At 46.2% G+C, this 13,666-nt stretch overlaps 1 protein-coding gene across 1 annotated transcript in view; it reads left to right on the top strand.

Moving 5' to 3' along the window:
* LOC106588444 (voltage-dependent calcium channel gamma-7 subunit) overlaps window positions 1-13,339 on the top strand; it is a 44,722-nt gene extending 31,383 nt beyond the window's left edge. Inside the window, exons 3-6 of the mRNA XM_014177453.2 lie at window positions 3,443-3,532; window positions 7,413-7,553; window positions 10,026-10,171; window positions 11,483-13,339. Coding sequence (XP_014032928.2) covers window positions 3,443-3,532; window positions 7,413-7,553; window positions 10,026-10,171; window positions 11,483-11,995 — 890 coding nt within the window. The 3' untranslated portion in view covers window positions 11,996-13,339. The remainder of the gene's footprint in view (window positions 1-3,442; window positions 3,533-7,412; window positions 7,554-10,025; window positions 10,172-11,482) is intronic.
* The last annotated feature ends 327 nt before the right edge of the window (window positions 13,340-13,666 follow it).

The following is a 13,666-nucleotide window of genomic DNA, read 5'->3' on the forward strand; positions in this document are numbered from 1 at the left end:
ATGGAGGCCCTACCAGGAGACAGGCCAGTACATCAGGAGACGTGGAGGAGGCCGTAGGAGGGCAACAACCCAGCAGCAGGACCGCTACCTCCGCCTATGTGCAAGGAGGAGCAGGAGGAGCACTGCCAGAGCCCTGCAAAATGACCTCCAGCAGGCCACAAATGTGCATGTGTCTGCTCAAATGGTCAGAAACAGACTCCATGAGGGTGGTATGAGGGCCCGACGTCCACATGTGGGGTTGTGCTTACAGCCCAACACCCTGCAGGACGTTTGGCATTTGCCAGAGAACACCAAGATTGGCAAATTCGCCACTGGCGCCCTGTGCTCTTCACAGATGAAAGCAGGTTCACACTGAGCACATGTGACAGACGTGACAGAGTCTGGAGACGCCGTGGAGAACGTTCCGCTGCCTGAAACATCCTCCAGCATGACCGGTTTGGCGGTGGGTCAGTCATGGTGTGGGGTGGCATTTCTTTGGGGGGCCGCACAGCCCTCCATGTGCTCGCCAGAGGTAGCCTGACTGCCATAAGGTACCGAGATGAGATCCTCAGACCCCTTGTGAGACCATATGCTGGTGCGGTTGGCCCTGGGTTCCTCCTAATGCAAGACAATGCTAGACCTCTTGTGGCTGGAGTGTCAGCAGTTCCTGCAAGAGGAAGGCATTGATGCTATGGACTGGCCCGCCCGTTCCCCAGACCTGAAACCAATTGAGCACATCTGGGACATCATGTCTCGCTCCATCCACCAACGCCACATTGCACCACAGACTGTCCAGGAGTTGGCGGATGCTTTAGTCCAGGTCTGGGAGGAGATCCCTCAGGAGACCATCCGCCACCTCATCAGGAGCATGCCCAGGCGTTGTAGGGAGGTCATACAGGCACGTGGAGGCCACACACACTACTGAGCCTCATTTTGACTTGTTTTAAGGACATTACATCAAAGTTGGATCAGCCTGTAGTGTGGTTTTCCACTTTAATTTTGAGTGTGACTCCAAATCCAGACCTCCATGGGTTGATAAATTGGATTTCCATTGATTATTTTTGTGTGATTTTGTTGTCAGCACATTCAACTATGTAAAGAAAAAAGTATTTAATACGATTATTTCGTTCATTCAGATCTAGGATGTGTTGTTTAAGTGTTCCCTTTATTTTTTTGAGCAGTATACATTTTGTAATGCTTAGGTTGTTACGAGTGTAATGATATAAGTGTGATGCACGTGACATCCCGGCAAACCCTTAATATCAGAGTTGTCCGTCTTGAAATTCAAGAAGGTCTATGCATATTCATGAGATTAGCATCTCACTCTCCATTGAATACAGGCAGTTGACGTCAACACTCCTCATCGACTATTCGCAAAATAATGAAAGTAACGAGGTGTATCCTCCAATCCAAATTTAATAGGCGAGAGCTTGACAGCCTGCCGTTCTGCTTTGTGGACAACAAATTTTTAGAGAGGAGATAAAATCATCTCGTCATTATGTCTATATCACTGCTTATACTTTATAATTTTATGGCAGCCCATTGTAGCCGGATTACCCTTTGCGAGATACGAGACAGATCGAGGAGGGTCTATCTGCGGACTGCAGACTGGGGGGGGGGGGGGCATGTGGGGGGGCATGTGGGGCATGGCGTGTAGTGACATTGATTACACACGACACCTACCAAGTAGTGCCATACGAGAGTTGGGTTCAATAGGGTCTGGCTCCAACAGATATGTGTACAAGCTAGCTAGTGTGTACTAGCTAGCTAGCTAGTGTGCATGTAGTGACGTAATCAGTGGAGGATCCTCAGAGGAGGAAGGGGAGGACCATCTTCCAAAATGAAGAAGAAGCAAGAGAGAGAGAGAGAGAGAGAGAGAGAGATTTAATTTATAAAAAATCGCTTTCAGTTTCACTTGCTTAGTTAGCAAATACAGCTAGCTAGTTTAGCCTACTCAAACACCCTGCTCAAACAGAGGGATGCTATGTTAGCTAGCTGGCTATGACTATCCAACACAACACTGGAACTTTTCAAAATCAAGGTAAGCTTTTGGTTTTACTAATTTAATGCCACCTTGGCCTGCCAGTGTAAGTGCTAAACTGCTTACTGACTGTACACTGTAACTGTAATGTTAGTGCATGATTGTAACGCGTTAGTTCTATTAGCTATGTTGACAATGATGTCACTTTAGCTAATATGGTAAAAACGATGTAGGCTGTGAGTAGCGGTTATGATATGGTTTGGCTTGGAAATGTTTTTTTGCCTGGTCACATACAGCTGATGTGTTGTGCATTGAATCCCACAAGCAAAGAGAAAAGGTGAAAGGTGTAGATCGCATAGATGCGAGAAGTAATACAACGTGACTGCTATGAAAGTGAACTGTGTTACGTGTGATCATGGGCGATTCTGTTGAAAAATGTTTCTTAAACGCAAACTCTTGTTTGCAACTGTTAAACTAATAATTACAACCTAAATAAGCTATATGCAGGCTAGAGTGGCGGTATTGAATGTGTCACTGTAGACCTGTCCATGTGTCAATGCCTGTCACCTCACATTTTTCTCTCGACTTGTGTGCACCTACATTGTAAACTTTCATTCATAGGCTAGGTTGTAGAAACCTCATGATGGGTAGAGGGAAAATCTGAGTATCATGTAGTAGCCTTAACCTATCGCTGTTACACTGAACTGCGTGAGTGGAATATGAATGACAGTCATCCAATATGCTGTAATATAAATAAGGCCATGCTCATGAAAAACTAAAATTTTCCTCCCACATCTTAAACGGCACCGACCACCACTGGACATAATGCATGTAGTGACATAATGCATGTAGTGACATAATGCATGTAGTGACATTGTGCATGTAGTGACATAATGCTAATGGACGTCGTACTGTTACAAGTACGCTCAATGGCAATGGGCGTGGGGTGTATTGGGTGCAGCGTGTAGTGGTCGCAGAGTGTAGTTACTGTAGTCCGACGATACATTTTATTTGACAGATCAGTGCAGGCGGAATCGACGCACTATCTGACGTAAGACAATGATTGTTACCCATGACTCAGAGGCATTGAAAGGAACGCTTAAGGTTGAAAGGTACGCTTAAGGAAGAATGTGCACACACACACACACACACACACACACACACACACACACACACACACACACACACACACACACACACACACACACACACACACACACACACGCACACACACGCTCCTTTAGCCAGAGTTATACTGGTGGCCCTCCAGCAGAATGGCGTTGTTTGCGCTGGTGCCTGGTACATTAGGTGGAAGGTGGAAGATGCTGCTGTCGTGTGGAATGTGGCTTTCCTCGCCGACTGTTCACCTCTGCGCCACTCTGATTAGGTGTCCCGCTCTCTGTCCAAATTCCAGTTTAATGACTTACTCTCTATTCCACCCCAAGTGTCTCTTCTGCTCATCTGTCTCTGTCTCTCTCTCAGGACCTGAAAAGGGGAGATGTGTAGCATCGGAATACTTCACCACTGAAGCTGAGATCGACATCGTGACCGAAAACACTGCGAATATACTAAGTAAGTGACAACAGCGTGCAGGAAAATAACCCCTGCATGTCATTGTGTCATTGCTTTATGCACCTTATGGCTCTATCCAGGAAACATGGTGAGGCAAAATAGTTCCCAACCTCTTTTATTTAAAACCTGTGTTGAACACTGCTGAGGTTCCCTTTTCTTTATTTAACAACTATTTAAATTATTCAAGATATGGAAACTTGGGAAACCTTGTAAACCGTAGAATATTCTGGCTCAAAATTGGACTGTATAGACCACAATGGGACCTGACACATCACGACAAAGGACATTACCTTTACTACAGTATATTGCTTTGTACAGCTGGCTGCAGGCATAACAACCTGTAGGGAATGATAAACTGATGCAGGAAATGTGTTCTTGGGAATGAATGTTACTTCATCCTTATTTTATATGATTTCCTTTCTTCGTGATTGACAAGTAAAACAATTGAATTAGAATGGTGGGGGCTAGTATTACATAAAGCATTTATTTTTGTACAAAATTGCTCCCAACCTCAATTCAAGTCAACCTCTGTAACAACTTCATAAAGACTTTATAGTCATGTAAGAAAGGAAGAGAAGAAGATTTTTTTCTGTATAATTCAAGTGTTCACTCATGATATTTTTCATTTTTCTTTTCTGTTCCAAGGCAGGTCAATTAAAAGCAAATGATTATTTACAAAGACGGCCTGGCAGACACTTGGCAACCGCACAGATACATCAGCAGACAGACAGTGGAAATAAAGCAGGAGAGATACCACCATACTACACGTTGAGAGACCTATGGCAACAACTCGACATGGCACAAACACTGTTAAGCGCAGACAACAACAGCACGAGGCACAAAATAGGCAGAGACAAAGCACATCACGACAATAGAGACATCGCAACACTGCATGATAGGAGATCTACGGCAACAGTGCAAAACATTGTAGGACAGGCAATAGCACGAGAAACAAAGTAGGCAGCACGGGTAGCAAAGTATAACAGGAAAACCCAGTTAGAAGAAAAAGTGTCAGACTATAATACAAGTAACATAGCAGTACTGAATAGACAAATAGACGAGGTAACAAATAACTGCAGCGCAAGCAGACAGACATAAAAAAAAGACACGTAGCTTTAGTTATTGGTTTGCGTAGCAGCTAAAACATAACAGTTACAAATCGTTCGTACACTTATATAACAATTTAGACCATTCATGTTTTTTTCTCCAAGTGTTATGTACTGTGCATTCATTTACAGTACCGGTCAAAAGTTTAGACACACCTACTCATTCAAGGGTCTTTCTTTATTTTTACTACTTTCTACATTGTAGAATAATAGTGAAGAAATCAAAACTATGAAATAACACGTATGGAATCATGTAGTAAACAAGAAAAGTATATTTTATATTTGAGATTCTTCAAAGTAGCCACCCTTTGCCTTGATGACAGTTTTGCACACTCTTGGCATTCTCTCAACCAGCTTCACCTGGAATGCTTTTCCAACAGTCTTGAAGGAGTTCCCACATATGCTGAGCACTTCTTGACTGATCTTCCTTCACTCTGCGGTCCAACTCATCCCAAACCATCTCAATTGGGTTGAGGTCAGGTGATTGTGGAGGCCAGGTCATCTGATGCAGCACTCCATCACTCTCTTTCTTGGTAAAATAGCCCTTATAGCCCAAATAGTGTGTTGGGTCTGTTGAAAAACAAATGATAGTCCCACTAAGCGCAAACCAGATAGGATGGTGTATCGCTGCAGAATGCTGTGGTAGCCATGCTGGTTAAGTGTTCCTTGAATTCTAAATAAATCATTGACAGTGTCAACAGAAAAGCCCCCCCCCCCCAAAGGTGCGGACTCCGGCTGCAAAACCTGACTCTATGGGGGACAGGCCGGGTGGGCATCTAGCCTCGGTGGCGGCTCTGGTTCGGGACGTAGACCCCACTCTGCTCGCTGATCCCTCTGCTTCCATGGAACCGGGCCGTGGATCGTCACCAGGGACTTCGGACCGTGGATCGTCGCCGGAGGCTCTGGACTGCCGACTGTCGCTGGAGGCTCTGGACTGCAGACCGTCGCTGGAGACTCTGGACTGCAGACCGTCGCTGGAGACTGGACTGCCGACCGTCGCTGGAGGCTCTGGACTGCAGACCGTCGCAGGAGGCTCCGGACTGCAGACCGTCGCTGGAGGCTCCGGACTGCAGACCTTCTCTGGAGGCTCAGGACTGGGGACCGTCGCTGGAGACTCCAGACTGGGGACCGTCGCTGGAGGCTCCGGACTGGGGACCATCGCTGGAGCCTCCGGACCGGGGACTGTCACTGCAGGCTCCGGACCGGGGACCGTCGCTGCAGGCTCCGGACCGGGGACCGTCGCTGCAGGCTCCGGACCGGGGATCGTCATTGGAGGCTTCGTGCCATGGATCATCACTGGAGGCTCCGGGCCATGGATCATCACTGGAGGCTTCATGCCATGGATTATCACTGGAGGCTCCGGGCCATGGATTATCACTGGAGGCTTCGTGCCATGGATCATCACTACAGGCTCCGGGCCATGGATCATCACTGGAGGTTTCATGCCATGGATCATCACTGGAGGCTTCGGACCATGGATCATCACTGGAGGCTTTGTACGTGGAGCCGGAACAGGTCTCACCGGACTGAGGAGACGTACTGGCAGCCTGGTGCGTGGAGCTGCCACAGGGCTTACCAGGCTGGAGAGACACACTGGAGGCCTGGTACGTGGAGCCGGAACAGGTCTCACCGGACTGGGGAGATGCACTGGAAACCTGGTGCGTGGAGCAGGCACCGGATACACTGGGCCGTGGAGGCGCACTGGAGGTCTCGAGCGTAGAGCTTGCACAACCCGTCCTGGCTGGATGCTTACTGGGCTGTGAAGGCGCACCGGAGACACCGTGTGCAGAGCCAGCGCAGGATATCCTGGCCGAAGAGACGCACCGGAGACAAGGATCACTGAGCCGGCACAACCCGTCCTGGCTGAATGCCTACTCTAGCCCGGCAAATGCGGGAAGCCGGCAACGAGCGCACCGGGCTGTGAATGCGCACTGGATATACAGTGCGTATTGCCGCATAACACGGTGCCTGAACGGTCACACGCTCCCCACGGTAAGCATGGGGAGTTGGCTCAGGTCTAAACCCTGACTCCGCCAATCTCCCCGTGTGCCCCTCCCCAAATGTATTTTTGGGGCTGCCTCTCGGGCTTCCGTAGTTGCTCTAATTCCTCGTATCGTCGCCGTTCCTCTCTTGCTGCCTCCATCTGCTCCCTTGAACGGCGATACTCCCCAATCCGCGTCCAGGGTCCTTTGCCGTCCAGGATGTCCTCCCATGTCCACTCCTCCTGGCCACGTTGCTTGGTCCGTTTTTGCTGGGATCTTCTGTCACGCTCGATATAAGAATTGTCGGACCAAAGCGCAGCGTGGTATGGTTCCATCATCTTTTATTTGAGAAGTGAAACACACAGAAAACAATAAAGCACCAAAAAAATGAAATGTGAAGCTACGTAGTGCTCGCAGGCAACTACACATAGACAAGATCCCACAATCACAGGTTGGAAAAGGGCTGCCAAGTATGATCCCCAATCAGAGACAACGATAGACAGCTGCCTCTGATTGGGGACCATACCCGGCCAAACAAAGAAACAAGAAAACTAGATTGCCCACCCAAATCACACCCTGACCTGACCAAATAGAGAAATAGAAAGGCTCTCTATGGTCAGGGCGTGACAGTCACAACGTTTTTTTCACTAAACGCGGCTTAATTATCCCAGTGGGACACTGAAACTTGGGTTAAAACGATGTATTTTTTGTGTTGAACTTAACTCTCCCTCCTTATCTCAATATATCTTTCCCTCTTCTTCCGTTTTTCTCTTGACCTGTTTCCTTCATCAGAGATGGTACGGACGGCCACACCGTTCCCCATGGTTTCGCTGCTTTTCGTCTTCACCGCCTTCGTCATCAGTAACATCGGACACATCCGGCCCCAGCGCACCATCCTGGCCTTCATCTCTGGAATCTTCTTCATCCTCTCTGGTAAGGTGCCACATAAAAGTTTCCCATTGGCTGTTGTTTTATTGATATTCAATATTCAAGATACTTATTGGTTGATGAAAGCTGCCAATGGTATGTAAAATAGGTTCTGTGTGATCTGGGTCTGGAACCCTCCTGATTGTTTTTTGATTTAGTGGCTTGGCTAACAGTTTATCCTGATCCTCAGTTGTCTATAAGATTACATCAGTTTCTTTTTGGGGGGGTATTGCATGTCTTGCTCACAGATGCTAGCCTAGCATGAGATTCTGCTGACAGAGCAGTTATGTGCCCATCTTGTTCTTATTACTTGTCACTGACCTGCAGCAGTGAACGATTGCACCGTTTCAGGCGCAAATTGAGTACGTTAAGCTTTTCTAGTAGTTAACTCGATGAAAGGTATTTTCTGTTTATTATTTTCTACTGAGCCATTTACTTTATGTTCGTATTCTTATCTTTTATTATTTCTTGTTGTTGTTGTATTGTCGAGACGGAACCTGCAAGTAAGCCTGTCGTTGGACGGTGTAGACCATGCGTATCCTGTACATACGACTTATACAACTTGAAACTGGAAACTTTCTGGGCTGTGAGTTTAGAAAAAAAATATATAAATAAAACTTCAAATATTGTAAAATCACGACAGCTTCAGGTAATGGATCTCAAAAATGACTTGAGAAATCAACTGGACTTGAGAAAATATTCTGTTATTTTGAAGCCATTTCAACAAACTGACAGCTCTCTAGTTTCTCTGCATGACACTGTTCTCAATGTCTGTTCTATAAAAATGTGGTTGCCAAGGAATTCAATTCCATCATAATTTCATAACACAAATGACTAAAAATGTCCTTGCAAACAAAACGTTTTCACATCCCGATTCAGGATCAGCTCTCCATACACCTTCTCCTAACCCAAACCATTCTGAAGAAACAGAATGGACGACGCTTCAAACTGGCTCCGGTGCAGCCTGCCTTTCTTCAGAGAGGGACAGTGTTTTCTAGCACGCCCACGCAGAACGGCTGACTGCTGCTGAGAGGGAAGCAGGCGAGGCGAGGAGCTAGCAGCAGCTAGCCACACAGCTCCCCCTGCTGACCCAGTAAGGGGAAGCCAGGTCACTGGTTCTCAAGAGCTTTGGCCTCTGCTGCTGCTGTTACTGCTGCCTGCTCAAGCCTGCTGTTGTTGTTGTTGTGGTGCTGGTCAGGGTTGATTATGCAGTGGGGCTGTTGTGCTGGTTAATGGTGGAGGAGGATTTTAGGGTCAGAGACAGCAGCAGCCGAGGCTGGCTGGCTGGGGAAAAGCACAGACACATCCTTTAATTAGGTTTTCTTTCTCTTCCACCACTGCTCTTGTCTGTTGTCCTTGTTTATCGCAGATTCACAGGCAGTGGTTGGGATTTGGTTTCCATTTAGTATAATGAGGCTAATTTGTGGTTCAAGAGGAAGTTTTGAGGACCTTATTCGGTTGTTTTCTTGTTGTTTTTTTAATGCGTCAGGGGAAATGTGCTCAAATGTTTGGCCAAACGAGCTCTTTTCCGTGTGAATGCAGAAACATGTAGCAAAAATGGTGGCTTTTGGAAGGCTAACAGAAAACATTTGAGAAACTATGATTTTTTTTGCAGTGGGTGACAGTAATTTAGCTAGTCTAGTGTAATACAGCCATGGTAGTAGTAGTAGTAGCAATGGATGGTCATTTGCAGTGTATGTAATCACATTTTACCATTTATAATTTATGATTCTTGTTTTCATAAAATAATGTTCTCATAAAAGAACAAGAACAATGGGTTTTCCTCAAAGCTCCTGTCTGTATCATATGCCCTTTGAGTAGACTACTGAAATTGGCTCAAAATATGGTGTTTTTGATCCCATTCCAGCGGTGTGACTATAGGCCACATACTGTCCCACTTTCCAGCTGTCTCACCCTTTATGTCAAGAGGATCTATTTGGATGCCAAGGCAACAAGCAGTCAGAGATGTACTCATATAAACATTCCACCTCTCTTTTCATCTCCAACTGTCTCCCTCCATCTTGCCCACTGTGTATCCTCCTGTCTCCAAATCTCTCTCTCGCTCTCCCTACCACCCACCCTCCCCTTCATGTTCACACTCTCTGACCCATTCCCCCATCCACTCTTGCCCCTGGCGTTTGTCCCTTCCTCTCTCTTTCCTCTACCCTTTTCTCCCTCTCTCATTCTAATTTACGATACCCTTTCTCTCTCGCTCACTGTTTCATATAATCTTCCCAACCCTGTACACTCCTTCTCTCCATTCTCTTTCTCCTCTTCCCCTCTCACCCTCCACTGGCTCGCCTCTTCTTCCCTCCTCCTTTCTCTCCCCTCCTCTCTCCCACTCTCCATTCCACCTTTCTCTCTTCCATCTACTCCTACCCATGTCTTTCTCTGCTTCTATGCCTCTCCACTGCCCCTCTCTCCCCCGTTTCCCTCCCTCTCTTTTTCTCTCCATCACCCTCCTCTCCCACTTCTCAGGGCTGAGCCTGGTGGTGGGCCTGGTCCTCTACATCAGCAGCATCAACGACGAGGTGATGAACCGGCCGCGTGAGCCCGAGCACTTCTTCCACTACCACTACGGCTGGTCCTTCGCCTTCGCTGCCAGCTCCTTCCTCCTCAAAGAGGTCAGCACACCCGTTCGCCTGCTAGCGTAGCGCCCGACCCCTAACTACTAACCTCTGCTAACTGCTAACCAACGTCTAGCGCAGTACTTCACTGTTAGGATCCCCCCCTACCCCCCCCATCTCGCGTCAATATTCATAAATGTTAATAGCGCACACTTTAGGGTGACAGCTCTGTCGCAGCGGCAGCTTAAAACGCCACTGTCGTCACATGAATATACAGTTCGCTAGAGGGCTTTTCTTTTTCTCCAGCCCCTCTGCGGCGGCAGGAGGAAGAGGAGAGGGAATAGCGCTTGGCGCCAGCGCCGATGTGTTCAAGTTTCAAGGATGTTGTACCAAGATGTCGGCCATGAATAGTGGATGAGGTGTAAATGTTTGGCGCAACATGAATGCATTTTTGATAATGAGTTATTACACAGAGGAGCGGTTTGGTTGAGTCTGAGAATTATTGTCTCTTCAGTGCATTGCAGGGTAGGTTGCTAAGACACTAAGAGGTTTGTGCATCATATAATATATTCCACAGTTGAAAATAACGCATGCATGTAATATTATTAAAATGTTTCATATTTTTATATTGATTCAAAAAAATATATAGAGATCTTTCAGGATGCTATATTACATCCTGTTGTATTGAGGGGTATTGTGCTTTATTAAAGGCCCAGTGCAGTCAAAAATGAGATGTTCATGTGTTATATATATATATTTCCACATTGTGAGGTTGGAATAATACTGTTAAATTGTGAAAATTATTACAATGCCCTTTTACTGTAAGGGCTGTATGAAAAGACCGCATGCAATTTCAGCCTGTTTGGGTGGGATGGAGTTTTGGCCTGCCTGGTGACATCACTAGGTGATAAATGAGTTAATAGACCAATCAGAAAGAAAGTTGTTCTCAGTTTTCCCCTCCCCACTCAGACCACTCCCAGACAGTCCTAGCAAAATTGTTGCTTGAGAAATGGCTCTTTGCTTAGAAGCAATTGTTCTTTCTTTTTGTAACATTTTAATTGAAAACAATCACAGTAAGTTACTTAATTGTTACCCACAAATTATTTGATATTGAGATAAAAATGGCTGCATTGGACCTTTAAATGTTCCAGTATTTATTGTATTTCATGGCCTAGTACTGTATGTCATTTTTATATAATATGATTTATTTTTAGTTAGACTTCTTTTTGCTGTGGTTCAGTGTGCCTGATGTATGTATGATGGCCCAATGTGTCACTTATGACTTCTTTATGATGGTGTCTCAGTTTCAAGTCATGCATTAATATGAGTCATGGTATCTCATAGTGTGCATGCGCTGCTCTCTCCCAGGGGGCTGGGGTGATGTCAGTGTACCTCTTCATGAAGCGCTACGCCGAGGAGGAGATGTACCGGCCCCACCCATCCCTCTACCGCCCCCGCCTGTCCGAGTGCAGCGACTACAGCGGCCAATACCTTCACCCCGAGTCGTGGCCTCCTCCAAAGAGGGGCCGCAGCGCGTCTGAAGTCTCCAGCGACATCTCCATACAGCTGAACCAGACGCCCCCGCCCCCGCCGCCCAAGGGCAGCTCCATGCAGCAGCAGCAGCAGCAGCAGGCCCCGTCCTCTGGCCCCTCATCGGGCGCCAGCTACCAGCAGTCCTCCTCCTCCTCCTCCTACCCCCACCACTCCATGTCCTCCCACCCCCTCCACTCCAGCCACCACACCATGTCCTCTCACCCCAGCGGGCCCCCTCCCCAGTCCATGCCCATGGCCATGCCCCCCTCTGCCCAGCCCCCCTCCCCGATACCACCAACACATGCACATGAGTGCCTCGCCATGCTAGAAGGGGGGAGTAAGGGATGAGGGAGGGAGGGGAGGGGAGGGGGGGGATAGACAGAGCAGGGGTTGGCTCTGTCGTAGGTCCAACACACAGAGACAGATGCAAACACACACACACACACGTGCACACACAGAAGTGTGGGAGGAGAGATGGACGAGGGGAGGAAGGAAGGATATTTAGGAGATCAAGAAAAAGAAGGGAATGAACGAAGGAAAGAAAACGAGATGGGTGGAGGATGATTCACAATTGATGCTGTGCTTAAGATGAAGACAGATATTTTAAACGAGGGAGAGAGAGAGGGAGGGATATGATCATTATTTACACACTAAGAAAAAGAGGGAGGAGGAGAGGTGAGGGGGTCTATAAGAAAGGGTGCTGCTGTTTCAGAAGAAAAAGAATACGATGCATTTCAAGCACTAACACACACAAGAATCAAGAACAAATTGTATATGCATAGAGATTTATACTTAAACTGTATAGACATTTTTCTTTCTCTAAGTCCTGGAAAAACAAATGTTGAAATCTTAACCATGTTTGTCTTTCATGAGATGTGTATTCCTGTATGATTAGTTCTATCATTTTATTCATCGTTTGTATTTGAGAGGCAAGAATTGTGGGTACGAGGACGGAAATCTGAGACATCTGAAGATCATTCAAGAAGGTTCTGTGACTTAACTGTACATACTGTAACATCTCAGATTCCCCTCTGCAGTAGCATTCTTGTACTACCCTTACACTCTTGGAAAAAAGGGTTGCCAAATGTTTCTTCGGCTGTCCCCATAGGACAACCCATTTTGGTTCCAGGTAGAACCCTTTTTGGTTCCAGGTATAACTATTTTGGGTTCCATGTAGAATCCTCTGTGAAAAGGGTTCTACATGGATTCTAGAAGGTTCTACCTGGAACCAAAAGGGTTCTACCTGGAACGAAAAAGGGTTCTTCTCCAATGGGGACAGCCGAAAAACCCCTGTAGGTGCTAGATAGCATATTTTTTGTTGTTGTGTGTATAAATGTCCAGGTCATAGGCTTCAGCATCCATAAAAAAAACACTTGAATTGTTGTTTTATGTTTTTGACTAAAATGTCATGGTAACAAAGAAAATCCATAACTTTCCATCATTTAGAAATATTTACGACTGAGAATATAAAAAAAATCACCCATTTTACTACGAAGAATGAGAGCCTATTTGCAGATTCCATGAGACCTATGATCCTCCTTTGATTGCTAATTAGCTCGAGTGTTCATATTCTGTAGCACATGGCTGCTTACCGGTAGAGTATCTTCCTTCTATTCATAGTTACCAAAAGAGCTTTCCATACAGCGATGGAGTAGATTGATGAAGTAAAGACTGTGTTTGTTTTGAAATGTTTACTTTTCTCCTTCTGACTGTGACTGGGTGTATATAATACATGCTGCCTATGTAGCCTACCTACTGCACTACATGTTTACATTCTATTCTGATGTTTATTGGTATCCTTATACTAAATGCAACACACACACACACACACACAAACCAGCTGCCACAGTCCTGCTATAACTACAATTACTACTACTACTACTATTTCTACTACTAATATCAAAAGAAAGATTGTGACCATTATCATTATCTATGTTTATAAACATCTGTATTATAATAATGTAAGTAAATGCAACTATATATGAACCTATAATAAAACCATAGAGGATGTGAGAGAAA

This window comes from Salmo salar, chromosome ssa27, assembly GCF_905237065.1.
Source record: "Salmo salar chromosome ssa27, Ssal_v3.1, whole genome shotgun sequence".
Classification (NCBI taxonomy): Eukaryota; Metazoa; Chordata; class Actinopteri; order Salmoniformes; family Salmonidae; genus Salmo; species Salmo salar.